General features: G+C 49.8%; 1 protein-coding gene across 6 annotated transcripts in view; it reads right to left on the bottom strand.

Moving 5' to 3' along the window:
• Nucleotides 1-24,625, bottom strand: part of FANCG (FA complementation group G) — a 144,396-nt gene that overhangs the window by 66,625 nt on the left and 53,146 nt on the right. For all 6 annotated transcript variants that reach the window (XM_033936332.1, XM_033936323.1, XM_033936313.1 and 3 more), the window contains one exon: nt 7,922-8,068. In XM_033936332.1, coding sequence (XP_033792223.1) covers nt 7,922-8,068 — 147 coding nt within the window. The remainder of the gene's footprint in view (nt 1-7,921; nt 8,069-24,625) is intronic.

Below are 24,625 nucleotides of genomic sequence, written 5' to 3'. Positions count from 1 at the left end.
CGGTCCTCAGGCAGACGGGGCACCTTCGAGTCCGTCAGAGTCTGAATCAACTCATCTAATTCCTCTCCAAACAAAAAGACCCCCTAAAGGGAACTTTAGTAAACTTAGCATTGGACGCAGAATCCGCCGCCCAAGCGCGCAGCCACGCCATAGACTTAGCCGAAATCCGCACCAAGTCATAAAGAGCAGCTGAGAGGAACGAGGCAGCCATCGCAATCTTCGCTACCTCCTGATCCACTAGAGACCAGTCATCAGACTCTCGATCCAGGACACGCTCAGCTCACCGAAACACGGCGCGAGCGACTAGCTCCCCACAAATAGCCGCCTGGACCCCAAAGGCAGAAACATCAAAATCATACTTAAGAAGTGTCTCTAACGCACGCTCCTCCGAGACCCTAAGAGCAGAACCGTCCATAACAGGCACGGTATGCCGCTTAGGAAGTGCCGAGACCACCGCGTTCCCCATTGGCGAAATTAAGGTAGCCCCACCTCCCTCCGGGACGGGATACCCAAGAGCCAAGGCGCACACCAAACGAAACTGCGCCCATAGGCCACTGCGCCAACACAAAATCCCGCAAATCCTGACGCACAGGAAAAAAACGGGAAACAGGACAGACCCCCTGAAGCAGAGGGGCCCCCATACGCGGGGTCTCCGGCGGCGACACTGCAAAAATGCCGCACCAAGGAGACCTGCTACACAGGTCTAAAAGCTCATCCCTCTGAATAAAAAGCGCACCACGGACGCATCTGCTCTGGAAGACGGGAAACCCGCCGCCCCGCTGCCAACAGGCGTCCCCTCTAGAGGATCCTGGAAGCCCGCCAAAGCAGCCAGGTCCTCAACCAGGCCAACACGCTCCTCCGCCCACCAATTCGCAATCCAAGCCCCCCCGCGGGCGCTTGGATGAGGGAGGAGGAAGAGGGGACGCCAAACGAAAAGAGGGAGGCAAAGCCATAGGGGGCGCGGAGGGAAACCCCCCCCGAAACCCCCCAGGCGCACGTGGGACCCCCAAAAGTCCGCACAAAGAAAGAAAATAAATTGGGGGCAAAAAAAAAACCCCTGGGGGTCCCCAGGGACTCCCTGCCCCAGCAGGGGTCCATGCTGAAACCTGCCCCTGTGTTCGCCATACAGGGGGAAGGTCACCTGAGGTTGCAGACAAAATGGAGGGGCCAGACAAAGAAAATGGCGAAGTTCCCGCCAAAAATGCTCCCTCCATGGCCTGTAGCGGCTGAGAAGACTGAACAGTCTCAGCCGCTAAAACAGGCAAGTCGGCATCAGCTGTCAAAAAATCAGCTGAGAGGGAATCCTTCGGGGAATCCCTCCATGGGCGGTTGTGGAAGACCGGGCTTCCCCACTGCTCCAAGCCGACTCGCGAGGCACCATCGGCGGGGAGCTCTGGGCGCCTGCAGCCGCTGCCGACGGAGCTCCACCACCTCACCGACCCAAACCGCCGAGTTCAGGCCGGCCGCGAGTGCCTCGCGGCTGGACTAAAATTGTGGCCTACTCCCCCGGAGAAGGGCACAATTGCTCCATACGCGACCTAGCTATAAAAAAGTGCTGGTTACATGAAAAAATACAGTAAAATACAGTTTTCTTAAAGGGAAACAACCCTCCAGACCAGCACTACCTCAGGATTTTTTTTTTTTTTTTTTTTTACAGAACAGACTCCACAGGCTCTCGAAGCAATATGCCTTGCTTGACTTAGGGGGCAAGGCTTACTGCTGAGGCTCCTCTAAAAAAATGTGGGGAGGTGGAGGAAGTGGGGGGAGGGACCCCGCTCGTGACCCGCCGGGTTTGACACCCCCGAGGTCGGACGAACCCCCAAACAGGGCCCGACCAAGCTCCGTCCGGCCAAAAACAGGGACAATAAACCCCTAAACAAATTCCAACAGCCCTACCAAGAGAGATGGGTACAGATCACTCAACACCTGCTGGAGACTGAAAGAAGACTGAGGGAAATAGAGAAGGGAGGATAGTATATACTGTCCCAAAGTTTTGTTTTCAGTCTCCACCTGCTGGTCATGATTAGATATATACCCATTCGTAAAGTTAACCTCTACTGGTCTGGAGAGTGCTAAAGAATCAAAGTTACTGAGATGGATAACCTGGACATACTGGACTAACTTGTGTATGCTGGATATTATATACACTTTAATGCATATTTTCCCACTGCCTAAAAACCAGCCTTCCTTTACAAGCTAACCAGATGGAACAGCCTGTATCTTGCTATCTGTGAACATATGTATCCTTTGAAATGCTAAGTAGAGAATGACACGGGGAAAAAGTCTGTCCCCGTCACTGTACCGTCCCCGGCCCACCATTCTCTGCACCGTCCCGTCACCGCCGTTCCCTTCACCGCCCTGTCACCGTCACCGCACCATCACCGCCACTGCCATCCCATTCACCGCCCCGTCCCCGCAGCATCCATATAAGCCAGTACTGCGAAACACCATGAAGACAGAAGAGAGACCTGCCACTACTACTACTGTTTCAGTGTCTCTGCCCTGTAGTAAAAACAGAACATAAAATAAATCAGTTGACTTGTCCTCCCTTGCAATGACGTGTCCCCAGTTCACCTATAGCTCAAATCAGGTCAATTGTACACACTAAAAATGCAGGAGGATCTGGAACGTGAGCGCAGGCAGGCAGTGATACAAAAACAACAGACACCCGACATCTCCCTCCCTCCATCTCACCTTAGATGTAGAGTATGCTGGCTTTCTTTTTCGCCCAGCCGCATGCGCAGCTGCTCATTTATTCAATATTCTCCTCTGACGCAACCGGAAACAGGAAGTTGCAAGAGAGGAGAAGATTGAACAACTCGAGCAGCCGCACGTGCGCGGCTTTTTGAACGCGTACAGCTCGGCGAAAAAGAAAACCGGCATACTCTACATCAGTGTTTTTCAACCTTTTTACACCCGTGGACCGGCAGAAATAAAAGAATTATTTTGTGGACCGGCAAACTACTAGGACTAAAATTTTAAAACCCTATTTCCGCCCCATCTCCGCAAGCTCAGTCACCTCAGTAACTATAGAAAAATAGACAAATATAGTGCAAAATATAGACAGCAGATATAAATTCTCAAAACTGACACATTTTGATCACTAAATTGAAAATAAAATCATTTTTCCTACCTTTGCTGTCTGGTGATTGATTTCATGAGTCTCTGGTTGCGTTTCCTTCTGTCTGTAAAGAAGAAACTTAAGAACACTTCCCAAAAATGGCAGACGGTAGAACATGCCTGGTCCTTTTTCAAGGACACGGTGAGCGAGGCGCAAAATCTATATATCCCCAGATTCAGAAAAGGGTGCAACAAGAGTCGAATAAAAGACCCGGCGTGGATAACTAAAATAGTGAAGGAAGCGATAAGCAATAAGAAAAATTCATTCAGAAAATGGAAAAGGGACAAAACTGAGGTAAACTGGAGAGAGCACAGGAAGTATCAAAAAGAATGTCACCGTGTGGTTCGAAAAGCCAAAAGAGAGTATGAAGAGAGACTACCCAGGGAAGCACGAAATTTCAAACAGTTCTTTAGATATGTTAAAGGGAAACAGCCGGCTAGGGAGGAGGTGGGACCACTGGATGACGGAGACAGGAAGGGAGCGGTGAAGGAAGAGAAAGAGGTCGCAGAAAGACTTAACATGTTCTTTTCATCTGTATTCACAAACGAAGACACAACCAACATACCGGAACCTGAGCAATTCTTCAATGGAAATCAAGCACAAAAGTTAACATCCATAGAAGTGAGCCTTGATGATGTGCGCAGACAGATAGAAAAACTAAAAACTGACAAATCCCCGGGTCCGGATGGAATCCATCCAAGGGTGCTGAAGGAACTAAAGGAGGAAATAGCGGAACTACTACAGCAAATTTGCAACCTATCTCTGAAAACAGGTGTGATTCCGGAGGATTGGAAGATAGCCAACGTTACGCCCATCTTTAAAAAGGGATCAAGAGGAGACCCGGGAAACTACAGACCGGTGAGTCTGACCTCTGTTCCGGGGAAAATGGCGGAAGCACTAATAAAAGAAAAAATTGATGAACATTTTGAAAAACACGAACTTCTGATAACCAGCCAACATGGTTTCTGCAGGGGGAGATCGTGTCTGACCAACTTATTGCACTTCTTTGAGGGAATTAACAAACAGATGGACAAAGGAGACCCCATAGACATCATATACCTAGATTTCCAGAAAGCCTTTGACAAGGTGCCTCATGAACGTCTACTCCGGAAACTGAAGAACCATGGGGTGGACGGAGACGTGCATAGATGGATCAGAAACTGGTTAGCGGGTAGGAAACAGAGGGTAGGGGTGAAGGGACACTACTCAGACTGGAGGAAGGTCACGAGTGGTGTTCCGCAGGGCTCAGTGCTCGGGCCGCTGCTATTTAATATATTCATAAATGATCTAGAAACAGGAACAAAGAGTGAGATAATAAAATTTGCGGACGACACCAAACTATTTAGTGGAGCTCGGACAAAGGAGGACTGTGAAAAATTGCAAAGGGACTTGGACAAATTGGGAGAATGGGCAGAGAGATGGCAGATGAAGTTCAATGTTGAGAAATGTAAAGTATTGCATGTGGGAATCAGAAACCCGAGGCACAGCTATACGATGGGAGGGATGTTATTGAATGAGAGTACCCAAGAAAGGGACTTGGGGGTAATGGTGGACATGACAATGAAGCCGACGGCACAGTGCGCAGCGGCCGCCAAGAGAGCGAATAAAATGCTGGGGATAATCAAGAAGGGTATTACAACAAGAACGAAAGAAGTTATCCTGCCGCTGTACCGGGCAATGGTGCGTCCGCATCTTGAGTACTGCGTCCAGTATTGGTCACCATACCTTAAGAAGGATATGGTGTTACTCGAGAGAGTTCAGAGGAGAGCGACACGACTGATTAAGGGGATGGAAAGCCTTTCATACGCTGAGAGATTGGAGAAACTGGGTCTCTTTTCCCTGGAGAAGAGAAGACTTAGAGGGGATATGATAGAGACTTACAAGATCATGAAGGGCATAGAGAGAGTAGAGAGGGACAGATTCTTCAAACTTTCAGAACATAAAAAAACAAGAGGGCATTCGGAAAAGTTGAAAGGGGACAGATTCAAAACGAATGCTAGGAAGTTCTTCTTTACCCAACGTGTGGTGGACACCTGGAATGCGCTTCCAGAGGACGTTATAGGGCAGCGAACGGTACTGGGGTTTAAGAAAGGATTGGACAATTTCCTGCTGGAAAAGGGGATAGAGGGGTATAGATAAAAGATTACTGCACAGGTCCTGGACCTGATGGGCCGCCGCGTGAGCGGACTGCTGGGCGCGATGGACCTCAGGTCTGACCCAGCGGAGGCATTTCTTATGTTCTTATGTTCTGTGTATCCTTTCTTTCTTTCTGCATTCAGGCCCAAGAATTGTCCCTTTCTATTCCCTCCCTCTTTCCTTCCTATGTCCTTAGTGCCCCCGGTGCCTCTTTCCCATGTCTTTAGTGCCCCCGGTGCCTCCTTCCCATGTCCTTAGTGCCCCTTCCTGTCTTCAGTGCCCCAGTGCCTCCTTCCCATGTCCTTATTGCCCCTTCCTGTCTTTAGTGCCCCCAGTGCCTCCTTCCCATGTCCTTAGTGTCCCTTCCTGTCTTTAGTGCCCCCAGTGCCTCCTTCCCATGTCTTTAGTGCCCCAGTACCTCCTTCCCATGTCCTTAGTGCCCCTTTCTGTCTTTAGTGTCACCAGTGCCTCCTTCCCATGTCTTTAGTGCCCCTAGTGCCTCCTTCCTATGTCCCTCTCACTGCCTTCCACACTTTTTCCCACCCCCACCCTCGAAGTCTGCCTGCCTGTCTACCTTTCTCCCTCCCTAGCCAAAGCCAGCCTGCTGCTTCCCTGCCGCTCAAAAAAAAAAAGCCTTCCTCCTTTTCCTCTTCTCTTACTGCCATGCTGCAGCTGCTAAAGCTGGAAATCTTCTTTCCGACTCAATTCTGAAGTCGGAGAAGACGTTCTGGGCCAGCTAGGCAGCGATTGGCTGGCCCAGAACGTCCTCTTCAACGTCAGAATTGACGTTGGAAAGACTTCCCGTCGGCTGTTGCTTTAGCAACTGAGAGAAGGGGAAAAGGAGAGGCATTTTTTTTTTTTTCGCACAGACTGGCAGAAATTCAACCGGCGGTTGAGGGAACAGTGCTCTTCATTAAAGGTGAGGTGGAGAGAGGGAGATGGCCGGGTGGGGACCGCGCGATCCTTGGTTGCCTCACTTCGGAGACAAGTCCATTCACCGCTCCACGGGGTGGTGAATGGCCTTGTCCCCGTCTCCGCAGAGGCCACTATTTTTTCTTCCCCGTTTTGGCGGGTTACCCGCGGCTAAACGCGGCTAGCCGTGGGTAACCGCCACCGTGTCATTCTCTAATGCTAACCCAGCTGGCTTTTGCTACAAAGTTCTTGTCTCCATTCCCTTCTGGAAGGATACTTCTCCAAGGCTCTGTGGCCATTGTTCATTTGTGCTGAGCTGTTATCAGTGCTGTATGACATCTGCAAGAGTACTTAACATATGCAAGGCACCCTGAAAAGCCATAAAACATTTATAACAAGCAACAACCCCTGCAGGATGAAGGGGAAGGAGAGATGTGGGGGCCTGGTACCAAGACAGAACTTCTAAACCACTGGCTGGACATTTGCTGTCTGTCTCTGAAGCAAGCTATGGGAACCAGGCACAGCTGGGGTGCTGGAAGGTCACCCTTAGCAACTTTCTGCATAAGACTACCTACAAGGTCACCATCCTGAAGATGTACAGCATTGTAAAACCACAAATCAGCATCTGCAAGGTGATAAGGATTCCAGACATGGAGGAAGAAAGTTCATGAAGTGCCCTCTGTTTCTGCTCGGGCCCCTGTACTGGGGGGGAAGTGAGAGAGGCGTGGACTGGGGGGGGGGGATAGTTAGGTATACATTTTTTGTACCAATAGGGATGTACATGACCAGAGTTCGGGGATGTGCTTTTTTTTTTTATGAACAGAGAGAAAATTTCTCTATATAATAATCCATGCATCACATGAAAAACCAGAGAGATTCACTTGCGTATGCCAGCGGGGATATGCTAGCCCGCTGTTTGGCATATCAGTGTAAGTTCTACTCTCCATTGCATATTCTGAACTGACAATATAATATTTCTTTCTGCTACGTCTTTGCTGCTGTAATTTTGTAAGTCTTTATACTAACAATAAAAATATTGTCTGTTTTGGAAAATACAATGCCGTCTCGTAGTCATTCCAATGAGGTAAAATAAGTGGCATTACTTCATTACTTTTCCATTTGGTTTGCTCATTACAATAAATGGAATACATACGAGAATCTCCTTCTTGCAGGAGGCATGAGCCTTATTGCAGAAAGAAGGAACTGATATCAGAGGAAGCAGGAGAAAGCGTGGTAGCCCAGAGTGTATGGCAACACCTGGCTAGTTATCAATGGAAGAAGGTGGTATGCGGGGCTTCTATGCTGCATTCTTTGCATGGCTGTCAGTGGTATATATGGCAACATTTGAAATCAATTTTTATATGCAATACACTGCATGGGTAGATGCCGCAATATTTACAAGCATAACTGGAGTTCTACAAGCCTATATGTGTCTTGCGCTTGGAAATACCAGGCACTAGAGCTGGTAGCAAATATCTGTAGTTTCAGAAAATGGCCAAAGCTTGGTTGTTTGAACAAGCTGGAGGGGAGGGAGTCTCTTACGTATATTTGAGGCAATCAAAACATGTAAATAAAACTAAAACTTTGTTGCCTCATGATTCAGAGGAAGAGAGAAGCACAGTAAAATCACCAAAGAATTCGGGGGGGGGGAGGGGGCAAAGTACTGAAGTGGGATGGGCGAGAGATCCTGCAAACACTGGCAAAGCATATATTTACTGAAGAACTGCCTAAAAATGACACCCTGATCCTCACCTTATGCAGCAGACCGAGAGCCTCCAACTCAGCATCCGTTTTCCCCAAGTGACGGAGGAGCACCAAAGACTGATATAGGGCTGAGACACACTGGAAATCCACTTGCAGGGCTTGTTTCCAATAATGAAGTGCCATCTGAGGCTTACCCTGCCAAGAAAAGAAACGGGTATCTTTTAGAATATTTATGAATAGTCTCATCCCTACTCTGGGAAGCAGAACCCTTTGCTAGCTAAAAGAGAGATGTAAATTCCACACAAATCACAGGAATACGCCAGGCAGAGAAGGACATTTAGTTGAAGACGGGCTGGGGAGGGCTTCGATGGCTGGGATGGTTAAGATGGGCTGGAATGAGCTTTGACGGCGACTCCAGTAGATGGAACCTAAGCACACTACTGGGCAGGGCTCTGGGTTTCTGACCCAGAAATATCTAAGAAAAAGAACCATTAAAAAATTAATGGAGTATGTATGATTGGGCAGACTGGATGGACCATTCGGGTCTTTATTTGCCATCATTTACTATGTTACTATGTATTAATAGCTATACAGCAGGGGCATTTTAAGAAGTTTAGGGATGTTTGGGAGCAATTAACAAAATATTGAAAAGAATGAATATTATTTTTTTTCCTTTGAATATGCACATCCAAGGTGGAGGGGATACTTTTTGTTTTCTTAGTTTTTTTGATTGCGGATAATTGTTGGGTAGGAAGAGGGGAGGGATATTTGATCTGAAGTGCCTTGCGAGAATATTAAGCGATGTTTAAAGTGTAAAATGATTTTGTCCTATATTGCACTTATTGAAAGATTTAAAAATGAATAAAGAATGTATGTTACTATGTATTCTAGCTGTTGATTCCCATTTCCTGCGAATTGAAGAAGGGTATCACTGAGAAATTGAAACTCCTCCTCTTTTGCAGTGAAGCACAGCACCTTCCTCAGTTGGTACCAAAGCAATTGAACGCCACTGAAACATAAGATAAGAAAAGGCATGAGGAACTTCCCCAGCAAGAAACATATTCTGCTCTGCAACTTAGACAACAGAACAATAATCAAACATTTAACAAGCAAACACTGAACAATAAATCACTCACATGAGCAACTAAGAGCCAATCTGTTAAGGTTAACAAGCAGGGGCTAAAAGGTTAACAAGAGGAAAGAGAAAGGGAGACCCCTCAGCACCTGAAACACATCTTTTCTTAAACTTAGGCATAATAGCAGAAGTCCTGAGATGGACATTGGCAAGAAACCAAGGCAGAAACCAAGTGAATCACAACAATTATCGTAAAAATCATGGAGGGATTGGTACACTCCCAATTGATGGAATATCTTGACCAGTTTTCCCTCCTACATGAAACTCAATCCGGTTTTAGACCTCTATTCAGCACGGAAACAGTAATTGCGGCTATCTAAGATAATCTGCGTCTATTGTTTAGCAAGGGCCTCAGTGCCCTGATCATGCAATTTGACATGAGCTCTGCCTTTGATCCGGCAGACCATGCGAAAATGCTACAATGCCTAGACGCTATTGGCATCAGGGGTAAAGTGCTAAACTGGTTTCATGGCTTCCTTATATCCCGCACCTATCAGATACACTTCAATAATGATCTCTCCAATACCTGGAGCAACCCATCCGGTGTACCGCAAGGATCACCGCTATCCCCATTGCTCTTCAATATCTACATGACCTCACTGGGCGTACAATTAACCCAGCTGGGGATAAAATTATTCAGTTACGCAGATGACTTCACGATCATCATCCCATTTGCCAACTCCATCTCGGAAACTATTCCCAAAGCATCAGAAGCCATAAACTTGATGGAGAACTGGATGACAGACTTCAAGCTCAAGCTCAATACAGAGAAGACAAAATTTTTCATTGCTTCGCCACACCCGCTTGATACCAAAACACCACTAGGCATCAATAAACTTAATTGCCCTATTCAGCCCACCATGAAGATACTGGGTATAACTCTTGACCAATGCTTAACCATGAAAGACCAGGTGGACTCCTTAATCAAAAAGGGTTTTCTCACTCTCTGGAAGCTTAAATCCATTAAATCATATTTTGATAACTCAGCATTCAGAATCCTGGTACAATCCCTCATACTAATTCAACTTGACTACTGTAACATCACCTATTTAGCAATCTCCCAAAAGAATATGCGTCACTTACAATTAATGCAAAATGCTGCGGTCAGACTTATCTTCGGTCTAAAGAAATTTGATCACGTGACGCCATACTACAGGCAGCTAAACTGGCTGCCGTTGGAAGCTCGCGTAAAGTTTAAGTTCGCCTGCCTCTGCTTTAAAGTTCTATACGGTCTAGCCCCTAAATACATAACTGACCTCTTCTCCTTCTCAGCCAACAGACACAAGAGAAGCTCTCATTCGAACTTTATTTTCCCCCCAGTTAGAGGATGCAAACTGAAAAAACACCATGAACACCTTTTCTCACATCAGGCAGCTCTATGGGGTAAAGATCTAGAACAACTGCTCTCGCCCACAGAGGTCTGCTGTTTGCCGGGGGCCAGGATCCGGGATGTAACCGCTAGCCTGGGCAGACTCATCGAACCCCAGGATCACTTCCCTATGATTCTCATCCACGTCGGAACCAACGACACTGCCAGGTGCACCCCGGAGAGTATACCCGAAGACTTCAGAGCCCTGGGAGAGAAGCTGAGGAGGATGGATGCGCAGGTGATCTTCTCCTCGATCCTCCCAGTGAGGGGCAAGGGCAGTGCCAGGGAGGATCAAGTCCGGAGGGCGAACGACTGGCTGCAGGGATGGTGCAAGGAGATGAACTTTGGGTTCCTACACCATGGAGAGGCCCTGCAAGGACTGCTGGGACCAGACGGGTTACACCTGAACAGGAGGGGGAAGAACGTCCTTGGACACATAGTAACATAGTAGATGACGGCAGATAAAGACCCGAATGGTCCATCCAGTCTGCCCAACCTGATTCAATTTAAATTTTTTTTTTTTTCTTCTTAGCTATTTCTGGGCGAGAATCCAAAGCTTTACCCGGTACTGTGCTTGGGTTCCAACTGCCGAAATCTCTGTTAAGACTTACTCCAGCCCATCTACACCCTCCCAGCCATTGAAGCCCTCCCCTGCCCATCCTCCTCCAAACGGCCATGCACAGACACAGACCGTACAAGTCTGCCCAGACACCGTCTAGCCCGCCTACTACACAGGGCTTTAAACTAGGTAAGTTGGGGGAGGGTACGGGCACAAACAACCCACCTGACGAGCTAAGCTACCAATACTCTTCTGAGACTGAGCTAAGTAAACACTATATTTCTGGGACACATTACAATTTTGGGTCTAGAGGGAGTACACACTGTAATTCTGGGACCAGAGAGAGTGCACACGTTGCAAATTGCACTAAAGGAGCTCGAGTAGCCCAAACAGGAATCCCCCCACAGGGTACACACATTACCGAGTCTGAGATAGGAGCACACTATAGTCATGGGGAGTCCGAGACAGGTACAAGCTATAGCTCTGGGTCTAGGGAATGTAAGAGACATGCGAATAATGCTAATGGAGTCCTAGTTGATAAAGAGGGATCGTCCCCACTGAGATACAACAAACACACAACATGGAGGGCTATGTACGTCAATGTCCACAGTCTGGGGAAATAAGATCCTAGACTTGGAAACAGAAATGAGGAATGCCGACCTGGATGTAGTGGCGATATCTGAGACATGGCTCACAGACTCCCACGGGTGGGACATGGTCATACCAGGTTACAACTTGCTTCGCCGGGACAGGGAGGGTAAAATGGGAGGTGGTGTAGCATTATATACTAAAGATGACATTAAGGTCACCAGAATCACGGATGTACAGTACACTGGGGAATCCCTCTGGGTAAATTTGGCCAGAGGGAAGGACAAATGCCTGTATCTTGGCGTAGTATACAGACCCCCAAGACATCAAGATGACCTAGATATAGAATTAATCGGAGATATAGAGAATATCACCTTGCGGGGTGACACAGTATTGGTAGGTGACTTCAACATGCCTGATGTGGATTGGGTCACACTTTCCTCTGCTTCAGGCAACAGCAGGAAGCTATTAAACTCTTTGAATGGAGCAAGACTCAGGCAACTGGTATTTGAACCAACAAGGGATCAGGCAATACTGGACCTAGTACTTACCAATGGGGAAAGTATCACAGAGGTCTTGGTGGGTGAAACTTTGGCCTCCAGTGACCACAATATGATATGGTTCAATCTCAGGAAAGGTTTCACAAAATCTACCACAATGACCAAGGTTCTCAAATTCAAAGACACAAACTTCCAAGACATGGGAGACTTCGTTCACCAGGCGCTACAAAGCCAAGCAGACACCGACAGCGTGGAAGAAATGTGGTCAACTTTGAAAGCCACCATACAGGAAGCAAAAAACCGCTATGTTAAATCAGTAAGCAAACGGAGTAGGAACAAAAGCCACAGTGGTTCTCTATGGAGATCTCGGACCTCATTAAAGAGAAGAAAAAAGCATTCATCTCTTACAAACAATCAGGGACACAGGACTCTAGAGTAGAATATCTGGCCAAGTCAAGGGCTGTCAAAGCAGCAGTTAGGGAGGCCAAATTCCGCATGGAGGAGTCTCTAGCAAAGAACATCCAGAAAGGAGATAAATCTTTCTTCAGGTATATCAGTGACAGAAATAAGAACTCGGGCGGGATAGTACGTCTCAGAAAACCAGACGGAGACTATGTAGAAACGGACTCGGAAAAAGCCCAACTGTTAAATAAATACTTCTGCTCAGTCTTCACCCGCAAGGCGCCGGGAATCGGCCCTCAGCCACAGACAAGGGTTAAATCGGTTGACTCGTTTAGTAATTTCAAGTTTACACCCAGCAGCGTCTACTGCGAGCTGTCAAAAATCAAGGTCAACAAGGCAATGGAAACCCTAATCAAACACCAATTGGATAGAATCATGGACGAGGAGAATCTACGGGATCCCCGCCAACATGGATTTACTAAGGGAAGATCCTGCCAATCCAACCTGATCAGCTTCTTTGACTGGGTGACGAGGAAGCTGAATGCTGGTGAGTCCCTGGACATTGTCTACCTGGATTTCAGCAAAGCATTTGATAGCGTACCACACCGCAGGTTGCTAAGCAAGATGAGTTCTTTAGGTTTGGGCGACACATTGACCAATTGGGTTGGGAACTGGCTTGGAGGTAGACTTCAGAGGGTAGTGGTGAATGGCACCCCCTCCGAAATGTCAGAGGTGATAAGTGGAGTGCCACAGGGCTCCGTCCTGGGCCCGATCTTGTTCAACATCTACATAAGAGACTTGACAGAAGGGCTCCGAGGAAGAATAATATTATTCGCCGATGATGCCAAGCTAAGCAATGTAGTGAACAAGAGCACAACAGACAATAATTCAATGGCAGACGATATGATGCATGACCTACTTCTACTATAGCACTGGTCTAGGTCCTGGCAACTCAGTTTCAATGCCAAAAAATGCAGTCATGCACCTGGAAAGCCGAAATCCATGCAGGATTTACACCCTAAATGGCGAGATCTTGACAAAAACTGAAGCAGAAAGAGACTTAGGGGTGATTGTCAGGGAAGACATGAAGTCTGCAAATCAAGTTGAGCAAGCTTAATCCAAAGCAAGGCAAATCATAGGTTGCATACGCAGGAGTTTCGTCAGCCGTAAACCGGAAGTTATTATGCCACTGTATAGATCCATGGTGAGACTGCACCTGGAGTACTGTGTGCAATTTTGGAAGCCACATTACCGCAAGGATGTGCTGAGACTGGAATCGGTCCAGAGAATGGCCACCAGGATGGTCTCGGGACTCAAGGAGCTCCCATACGAGGAGCTGTTAGGGAAGTTGCAGCTCTACTCACTCGAGGAACGTAGAGAGAGGGGAGATATGATCGAGACATTCAAGTACCTCACAGGTCGCATCGAGGTGGAAGAGGATATCTTCTTTTTCAAGGGTCCGCGGCAACAAGGGGGCATCAGTGGAAAATCAGGGGCGGGAAACTGCACGGTGACACTAGGAAGTTCTTCTTCACCGAAAGGGTGGTTGATCACTGGAATAGTCTTCCACTTTAGGTTATTGAGGCCAGCAGCGTGCCAGATTTTAAGGCCAGATGGGACAGACATGTGGGATCTATCCGCAAAGATAGATAGGGAGGGTCATTGGAGTGGGCAGACTTGATGGGCCGTGGCCCTTATCTGCCGTCTATTTCTATGTTTCTATGTATGAGGAATTCAGGAAGCACCTAAAAACACACCTGTTCCTGAAGTATCTAGACAGCTGACCCGTTCATCTCTTCTCCCTCTATAACGGTTCTCTCACCCAATCTCCCTCTTGCTTTCACTTCCCTTAAATTCTCTCAATTTGTACTTTTATTGTTCTTTTGTAAACCGCATAGAACTTCACGGTACTGCAGTATATAAACTGTTATTATTATTATTATTATTAATCCACACAGGCAGGTATGGACTCCTGTGTATCCTAACAAAACACAGATTATCGAGGTAAGAACCTAATCTGTCATTTCCAGGAAAGGGAAATCGTGTTTGACGAATTTACTCCAATTCTTTGAGACCGTGAACGAGCAAATTGATAGTGGAAAGCCGGTGGACATAATATACTTGGACTTCCAGAAAGCGTTCGACAAAGTTCCACACGAAAGACTTCTCAGGAAACTACAAAGCCATGGCATAGAGGGAGATATACAAAGATGGATAGGCAAATGGCTGGATAACAGGAAGCAGAGAGTGGGCATAAATGGGAAGTTCTCCGACTGGGAGATAGTGACTAGTGGTGTACCCCAGGGCTCAGTACTTGGACCGATCCTTTTTAATATTTATATCAATGACTTGGAAAACGGAACATCCAGTGAGATCATCAAGTTTGCAGATGACACAAAACTCTGCCGGGCAATCAGATCGCAGGAGGATAGTGAGGAACTCCAGAGCGATTTGTGTCGGTTAGAAAAATGGGCGGAGAAATGGCAGATGAAGTTCAACGTGGAGAAATGCAAGGTAATGCATTTAGGCAGTAAGAATAAGGAATACGAGTACAGAATGTCAGGTGCAAGTCTGGGAAAAAGTGTACAAGAAAGGGATCTGGGTGTACTGATAGATAGGACCCTGAAGCCGTCAGCAAAATGCGCGGCAGCGGCAAAGAAGGCAAATAGAATGTTGGGCATGATAAAGAAAGGAATCTCGAGTAGATCGGAGAAAGTTATAATGCCGCTTTATAGGGCAATGGTCAGACCCCACTTGGAATACTGTGTCCAACATTGGTCTCCCTACCTAAAGAAGGATATAAAACTGCTGGAGAGGGTGCAGAGACGAGCAACCAAACTAGTGAAGGGTATGGAGAAACTGGTATATGAGGATCGACTTAAAACACTGGGATTGTTCTCCCTTGAGAAAAGGAGACTGCGTGGGGATATGATCGAAACCTTCAAAATACTGAAAGGAATCGACAAAATAGAGCAGAGAAGATTATTTACATTGTCCAATTTGACACGGACAAGAGGACATGAAATGAAGCTAAGGGGGGACAAGTTCAGGACTAATGTCAGAAAGTTCTGCTTCACACAGAGAGTGGTTGGCATCTGGAATACTCTCCCAGGGGAGATTATTGCAGAATCGACAGTCCTAGGCTTCAAAAGCAAACTAGATGCATATCTCCTTGAGAGAGGCATATAAAGTATGGTTGGCTATAAAATAAACCAGGTGTATACCTGGCAGGGCCTCCGCGTGTGCGGATCGCCGGACTTGATGGACCGAAGGTCTGATCCGGAGATGGCGCTTCTTATGTTCTTATGTTATGTTCACAGGAGTCCGTACTGTACCCGACGCACCAAAATAGTGCCAGACATCTAGGGAGGGACAGATGAACCTGCCCGCAAAACTGAGGACCAAAGATGTCATTATCTCAAGCCGCCACATCCACTCTGTAGAACTTTGTAAAGGTGTGAAGAGTAGCCCAAGTAGCAGCTCTGCAGATTTCATCATGTGAAACAGCCTGAGATTCTGCCCAGGAGGTCACTACCCCTACCCCCTTGTGGATTGTGCTGCAAGTGAAATAGGCAGCTGTTTCCTGGTGGAAATATAGTAAAAGGAAATTGCCAAGTGGATCCATCTGGCAGTGGAAACTGGCATACCTCGTCTTGAGTGACTGGGCAACACAAAAAACAGATGATCAGAAAGCCTGGAGTCATTAATCCTCTTCAGGCAAACAAGCAGGGCCCTGCACACATCCAGCATGTGCAAAGGTTTATCTTGTTTGGCCATACTCATAGGCTGAAAGGCGGGCAGACAAAGTTCCTGATTTAACATGGAAGGTAGAAATCACCTTCGGAAGAAAGGAAGGAACCTTGTGCGGCGAAACACCAACTTCATGAAATGAAGAAATGGCTTCCTGCAGGAGAGGGCCTGCAATTCTGAGATCTTTCTTGCCGAGACTATGGCAACCAAAAACATGGTCTTGACTGTAAGGTCTAAAAGGGTAGCATCTGAAAAAGGCTCATACATAGCACGGGCCAGGCCTTTAAGACCACATTGAGGTCCCAAGAGAGGAACTGGTCTGCGCAAAGCGGGTCTCAGCCTGAGAGCCCCCACTCAAAAACCAAGTGACATCCAGGTGAGAAGCCAGAGACCTAAAGCTGTTCCAAGCCTGAAAGCACAAAATCCCAGCACTTTGAGGAAAGAAACCGCAAGACCCTTTTTGAGACCAGCTTGCACGAAACTGCAAGAACCTTTTCAAAACACACTCATTCACACTCTTCTAAAATACATGACCAGGTCCCTCCAGACACTTCCTGGTCACCACTGGGTCCTCCCTGACCCTTCATTGGCCCTCCAGGCAGCTTCTAGTACCATTTATCTGTCTCTCCACTGGTCACTACCAGCCCTGCCAGTCCCTCCGCTGGTCATTCGCCAGCCACCTTTGGCCAGTGCTCTCAGGGTCATAAGCTGCTTTTTCTTGGATCTTCTGGTGGCTCCTGGTACCATTTACTAGTCTCTCTGCCGGTTACCACCAGTCCCGCAGCTGGTCACTCACCAGTCCCCCTTAGTCTAGGAACTTGAACTCTTCCAGCTCTTCTAGCTGCTTGTGCAGCCACCACCGGTCCTCTGTTCTCCGGTCTTCTGGATCCCCACGGGTTCCGGACACTCTTCACGGGTTCCTCCGCCAGTTGTCAAGTTTGAGCCCCCTTCCCTGGACTCCAAGCTCTACTCCTTCTTCCAGACCCACTCCCAGTCGCTCAGTCATCTTTTCCCGGATGCACACCCTGAGGACTCTCTCAGTCCCTCAGTTGTTTCTTCCCTGGACACACGCCCTGAGGACTCAGCCTGAGGACTCCTTCAGTTGCTTAGACTTCTCCACTCCCTAAGGACTCTCCCAGTCGCTCACTCTCTTGGTCATTCACACATTATCCACTATGCCCTCTGCTGGTCATCAAGATACCTTCATGGGAACACAGTAGCAAACAGAGCAGAAACCTGACTTGCAGCAGCCAAGTGCAAAACTTCCTATGCTGTTAACAATAGTAGCATGGCTAAATTAGATGTCCCTCTTTCATGGCGCTCAGATAAAACAAAAAAGGCTTCTGACCGAGAGAGGATATAAGGATGGATATATTCCTCCAATAATCTGCCTGAACACAGGAGATATCTGGAATATTCTAGATCAGTGGTACCCAACCCTGTCCTGGAGGACCAGCAGGCCAATCAGGTTTTCAGGCCAGCCCTAATGAATTTGTATGAGAGATATTTGCATATAATGGAAGTGACAGGCATGCAAATCTGCTCCATGGATATTCATTAAGGCTATCCTGTAAACCCGATTGGCCTGGTGGTCCTCCAGGACAGGGTTGGGAACCACTGTTCTAAATATTCCCAAAAAGAGGTACCTCTTGACTTTGGTCTGTCAAATGCAGCCCAGCTACATAAGCAGTTCTCCAATCAGTCTGTTGTTGCACAGAAAGCCCACTATCTGTTCTAGGGACTGAAGCTGTATGGTGCCTCTTAAACGGCAAAGCTCACAGCTCTTCTATCTGTCTCCATTTACTGGCTGAGGGGCATAACTCAAGAGATCTGAGCTCGTCTAGAGATGAAATGAAAATCTCTGTGTAAGGGTAGGTCATGCCAATCCAATCTTATCAGCTTCTTTGACTGGGTAACTAGAAAGATGGACCAGGGAGAGTCCCTGGACGTCGTGTATTTGGACTTCAGTAAAGCTTTCGACAGCGTCCCCCACCGTAGATTATTGAACAAAATGAAAATCGATGGGACTAGGTGCAACACTAACTCAATGGGTCACTGACTAGCTAAGTGGTAGACTTCAGAGAGTGTTGGTTAACGGTGCCCTCTCCAAAACGTCGAGGGTGTCCAGTGGAGTGCCGCAGGGTTCGGTCCTGGGACCAATCCTTTTCAATATATTCATAGGAGACCTGACCCAGGGGCTTCAAGGCAAGATAGCATTGTTTGCCGACGCCGCCAAACTATGTAACACTGTAAGTAAAAATGATTTGTCCGACAGCATGAAGCAAGACCTGCTTTTACTGGAACATTGGTCCAAGACCTGGCAGCTGGGCTTCAACTCGAAAAAATGCAAGATCATGCACCTTGGCAACAATAATCCGTGCAGAACATACACACTGAACAGCGAGACCTTGGCTAGGACGGCAGCAGAGCGGGACTTAGGGGTGGTCATTAGTAAAGACATGAAAACAGCCATCCAAGTGGAAAAGGCTACATCCAATGCTGGGTTGTATCCGTAGAAGCTTTGCTAGCCGGAAGCCGGAGGTCATAATGCCACTGTACAGAGCCATGGTGAGACCTCATCTGGAGTACTGTGTGCAATTCTGGAGGCCACACTACCGTTAGGACGTACTGAGAGTTGAGTCGGTTCAGCGCATGGCCACTAGGATAATCTTGGGGCTTAAGGATTTCTCATACGAGGACAGGCTGCACAGATTGCGGCTATACTCTCTCGAAGAGCGTAGGGAGAGGGGAGACATGATTGAGACATTTAAGTACATCACTGGCCGCATAGAGGTGGAAGACAACATTTTCTCTTTCAAGGGTCCATCAGCCACAAGAGGACATCCGCTGAGAATCAGGGGCGGGAAATTTCATGGGGATACCAGGAAGTACTTCTTCACAGAAAGAGTGGTAGACCATTGGAATAAACTCCCAGAGCAGGTGATCGCGGCCAGCAGCATACAAGATTTTAAGAATAAATGGGATACCCACGTCGGATCTTTACGAAGGCAGTATAGAGGTGATACCACCTGTGAGCGACCCCTTAGGAGTGGTTAGGGGAGGGTTAATGGAGTGGGCAGACTTGATGGGCTTTGGCCCTTTTCTGCCGTCATCTTCTATGTTTCTATGATAGTGGATGGCATAGACAGGCAGACTAGAAGGAGAAATTAGGTTCTTACCTGCTAATTTACTTTCTTTTAGCTTCTCCAGACCAGTAGAGGTTAACGTTACGAATGGGTATATATCTAATCATGACCAGCAGGTGGAGACTGAAAACAAAACTTTGGGACAGTATATCCTAGCCCCTCCTCTCTATTTCCCTCAGTCTGCCGAATAGCCAAGCAGAACCAAGAACTGGAAAACAACAGAGAGAAAAAACAATACTCCGAAAGGAGTAACAAATAACAAACCCAAAATGCTGTTGGAAAATGCAGAGGAGAAATTCCCGAAGGAAGAATGTCCCCACAGCTCGCCAGCTAAGCCAGCCGAGCCACAGCCGCTGTTCTTCAATTCTCCCCGGCCCTAGAAAAATACTAGAACCCGCAGCAAAAACCAAAAACTGCCCGCGCAACAGCCCCAACAACAACAACAACAACAGACAGGGTGGGGACCTCTACTGGTCTGGAGAAGCTAAAAGAAAGTAAATTAGCAGGTAAGAACCTAATTTCTCCTTCTTTAGCACTCTCCAGACCAGTAGAGGTTAACGTTACGAATGGGACGTACCAAAGCAGTCCCTCTCACGGGCGGGACCCCCGAAGGGCCGATACCAGTACACGCTCACCGAACACCGCGTCCCGACGCGCCTGCACATCAACCCGATAATGACGAACAAAGGAATGCAAGGAGGACCAAACCGCAGCCTTACAAATATCCACAGGAGGCACGAGCGACGACTCAGCCCAAGAAGCCGCCTGACCCCGAGTGGAATGAGCCTTGAGAAACTCCGGAACAGGCTGCTGCTTCAGAAGATAAGCGGAAGCAATCGTCTCCTTGATCCAGCGCGCAATAGTAGCCTTAGAAGCGCCAGCTCCCCGACGAGGACCCGCCAGGAGGACAAAGAGATGATCGGACTTCCGGAATTCCTGGGTCCGCTGCACATAAGAGCGAAGGACCCGACCGACATCCAACTTGCGCAGCTGCCGTTGCTCAGAAGAGCCCTCCCGACCACCCAAGACCGGGAGAACCACCGATTGATTGACATGAAAAGGAGAAACAACCTTAGGCAGAAAGGAAGGAACAGGCCGCAAGACGACCCGCTCCCTAGAAAACTCCAAGAAGGGAGTCCTACAAGAGAAAGCCTGCAGCTCAGAAACACGCCTAGCAGAAGTAATGGCCACCAAAAAGACCGCCTTCAAAGTAAGGTCCTTCAAAGAACAGTCGTCCAAGGGCTCGAAAGGCGGACGCACCAAAACAGAGAGAACCAGATTAAGATCCCAAGAGGGAACCGAGGGCCGTAGGGGAGGCCTAAGCAACTTGGCCGCCCGCAAAAACCGAATCACATCAGGAAGAGCCGATAAACGCTGACCTGACACCAACCCTCGAAAAGCCGACAGGGCCGCAAGATGAACCCGGAGAGAAGACCAAGCCAGGCCTCTATCCAGGCCATCCTGCAAGAACTCCAGAATGTTAGGCAGATAAGCGCGAAAAGAGGTCACTCCCCGCGCCCGACACCATTCCTCAAAGAGACGCCAAACCCGCACATAAGCCCGAGAGGTAGAAAGCCTCCGGGACCCCAACAGAGTAGAGATCACCTTGTCTGAATATCCCTTCTTGCTAAGGCGACCCCTTTCAAGAGCCACGCCGTAAGACAGAAGGGAGACGGGTCGAACATGGGAATGGGACCCTGCATCAGAAGGTCGTCCGAGAGAGGCAGAGGAAGAGGATCCGCTACCAGGTGTCTCACCAGATCCGCATACCACGGACGGCGAGGCCAATCCGGCGCCACCAGCACCACCAAACCCGGATGGTAAACAATGCGAAGAAGCACTCTGCCCACCAGCGGCCAAGGAGGGAACACATACAACAGCCCCTCCGTTGGCCACTGCTGGACCAGAGCATCCAGACCCTCGGCCAGACCGTCCCTGCGACGACTGAAGAAGCGAGGCACTTTGGCGTTGCCACCCGTGGCCATCAGGTCCATTAGGGGCTGCCCCCAAGCCTGCACTATCAACTGAAACGCCTCGGCGCCGAGACACCACTCTCCTGGATCTAGGAAGTGACGACTGAGGAAGTCTGCCTGAACATTTTCTACTCCGGCTATATGAGAGGCCGAGAGGTCCAGCAGATGGGATTCCGCCCAAACCATGAGCAGAGCCGCCTCCTGCGCCACCTGAGTGCTCTTGGTGCCCCCCTGACGATTGACATAAGCCACCGCCGTGGCATTGTCCGACAGCACTCTGACCGACTTGCCCAGCAACAGGGAGTGGAAAGCTAACAGCGCCAGACGGACCGCTCTGGTCTCCAACACGTTGATCGACCAGGCGGCCTCCTCCGCGGACCAGGTGCCCTGAGCTGAGTGACCCAAACACTGAGCCCCCCAACCCAGGAGACTCGCATCCGTCAGGAGCACCGTCCACTGCGGGAGATCCAGACCCACCCCCTGAACTAGGTGAGGGGTCTGGAGCCACCAACGCAGACTGCAGCGCGCCAAGCCTCGCAGGGGAACCGGAACATCCATCCCGTGCCTCTGGGGAGACCACCTCCGGAGCAGAGCATACTGGAGAGGACGCATGTGGGCCCGCGCCCACCTCACCACGTCCAGGGACGCCGCCATCGACCCCAAGACCTGGAGGAAATCTCGCGCCCGAGGACACCGGGACGCCAAAAGCAGGCGAATCTGAGATTGCAATTTGCTCACCCAGCCCTCTGGGAGGAAGACCTTCCCCAAGGAGGTGTCGAACAGCACCCCTAGGTACTCCAGACGCTGAGCCGGGACCAACCGACTCTTGGAAAGGTTGACCACCCAGCCCAGCGACCGGAGAAACTCCACCACCCGAGCAGTAACCCGGGAGCTTTCCTGCAACGACTTTGCCCGAATTAACCAGTCGTCCAGGTAGGGGTGTACCAGGATGCCCTCCGACCGCAAGGCTGCCGCGACGACCACCATCACCTTGGTGAACGTCCGAGGAGCCGTGGCCATGCCAAAGGGAAGCGCACAGAACTGAAAGTGCCAACCCAAGATCGCAAAGCGCAGGAAACGCTGATGAGAGGCCCGAATGGGAACATGCAAGTAGGCCTCCGTCAGATCGAGAGAAGTGAGAAACTCCCCCGGCTGAACCGCCAGAATGACCGACCGCAGAGTTTCCATACGGAAAGAGGGAATCTTGAGAGCCCTGTTGACCCCTTTCAAATCAAGGATGGGCCGAAAGGTCCCCTCCTTCTTGGGCACCACAAAGTAAATGGAGTACCTGCCCGTGCCCCACTCCGGAGGGGGCACCGGAACAACTGCCCTGAGATCTAGCAAGCGCTGAAGGGTCTGGCGAAAAGCCTGCGTCTTCCCCGGAGTCTGACATGGAGAAGCGAGGAAAAAATCCGGCAGAGAGCGGGCGAACTCCAGGGCATAACCGTCCCGCACCACCTCCAGAACCCACTGATCGGACGTGATCTCGGCCCATTTGGGGAAAAATTCGCGCAGCCGGGCCCCCACCGGAACCAAAGGGGGCACCGGCAAGGCGTCATTGTGCAGGACGGGAAGCGGGGGAACCGGCGGAGGGATTCCCTGCCCCCCGACGGGCCCCCCGAAAGGGCTGCATACGCTGGAAGAACCGACCCCGGGAAAATCCCGGAGACTGGAAAGAAGCAGCCCCACGCCCAGGGCGATACTTGCGAAAATCCCGCAAACGCCCCCGGGCCGCACCCCCCCGAGACGCCGGGCGGGCACGGTCCTCCGGCAGACGGGGAACTTTCGAGTCCGACAGAGTCTGAATCAACTTATCCAAGTCCTCTCCAAACAAAAACGACCCCCGAAAGGGAAATTTAGTAAGCTTAGCTTTGGACGCAGCATCCGCCGCCCAAGCGCGCAGCCACAACACACGCCTTGCGGCCACGCCAAAAGCCATAGACTTAGCCGAGATCCGCACCAAGTCATATAGAGCATCTGAGAGGAAAGAGGCCGCCATCTCAATCTTCGCTACCTCCTGATCCACCAGAGACCAGTCGTCAGACTCTCGATCCAAGACCCGCTCCGCCCACCGAAACACGGCGCGAGCGACCAGTCCCCCACAAATAGCCGCCTGGACCCCAAAGGCAGAGACTTGAAAATTTTGCTTAAGGATGCTCTCCAATTTGCGCTCCTCAGGGTCCCGCAAGGCAGAACCGCCCTCAACAGGCACGGTATGCCGCTTGGAAATTGCCGAGACCACCGCATCCACGACCGGCGAAGCTAACGTAGCCCGATCCCCTTCAGGAATGGGATACAGGCGAGCCATGCTGCGCGCCAGCCGAAACGGCGTCTCCGGCGTTTTCCACTGCTCCAGAATAATATCCCGAATATCCTGATGCATAGGAAAAGAGCGGGAAACGGAACGGATCCCCCGCAACAGGGGGTCCCCCACACGCGGAGTCTCCGGCGGCGCGTCCTCAAAACGCAAGACCGAAGAAACCTGCTGAATAAGGTCAGGCAGCTCATCTTTCTGAAAAAGACGCACCACGGACGCCTCGTCACTGGAGAACGGGAAATCCGACAACCCGCCGCCAGCTTCCGTCCCCTCCAGAGAGTCCTGGAACTCCTCAGAAGGGTCCAGGTCCTCCTCCAGACCGACCCGTTCCTCCGACCACAAAGTCTCGTCCCACGACACCCGCGGACGCTTGGACAAGGGAGGCGGCGGAGGGGACGTCACGCCAGACGAAAGAGGCAAAGCCGCAGGGAGCGCGGAGGAAAACCCACCCCCCGAAACCCCCTGGGCGCAACCGGGACCCCCAGCCGCCTGAAAATAGGCTCTGCATAAAGAAAAGAAAAATTCAGGAGAAAACCCCCCCGAGGGTCCCAAGGGACTCCCTGCCACAGCAGGGGACCCAGCAGAACCTTGCCCCTGCATAGTCAAAACAGGGGGAAGGTCACCTGAGGTGGAAGACAAAATGGAGGGGCCAGACAGAGAAGATGGCGGTTTTCCCGCCAAAAAAGCTCCCTCCATAGCCTGAAGCGGCTGAGAAACCTGAATAGTCTCAGCCGCTAAAGCAGGCAAGCCGGCATCAGCTGTCAAAAAATCAGCTGAGAGGGAATCCTCTAAAACCCGACCGTCGGCGGTTTGGGGATTCCCTCCGTGGGCGGACGGAGAAGACCGGGCTTCCCCACCGTTCCCTGCCGACTCGCGAGGCACCATCGGCGGGGAGCTCTGGGCGCCTGCAGCCGCTGCCGACGGAGCTCCTCCACCGCACCGGCCTGAACACCGCTTGCACAGGCCGGCCGCGAGTGCCTCGCGTCTGGAGCACAATGAGCACTTTTTCCCTT

Source organism: Geotrypetes seraphini, chromosome 1 (genome assembly GCF_902459505.1).
Source record: "Geotrypetes seraphini chromosome 1, aGeoSer1.1, whole genome shotgun sequence".
NCBI classification, from domain to species: domain Eukaryota; kingdom Metazoa; phylum Chordata; class Amphibia; order Gymnophiona; family Dermophiidae; genus Geotrypetes; species Geotrypetes seraphini.
This window is presented reverse-complemented; position numbering and strand designations above follow the sequence as displayed.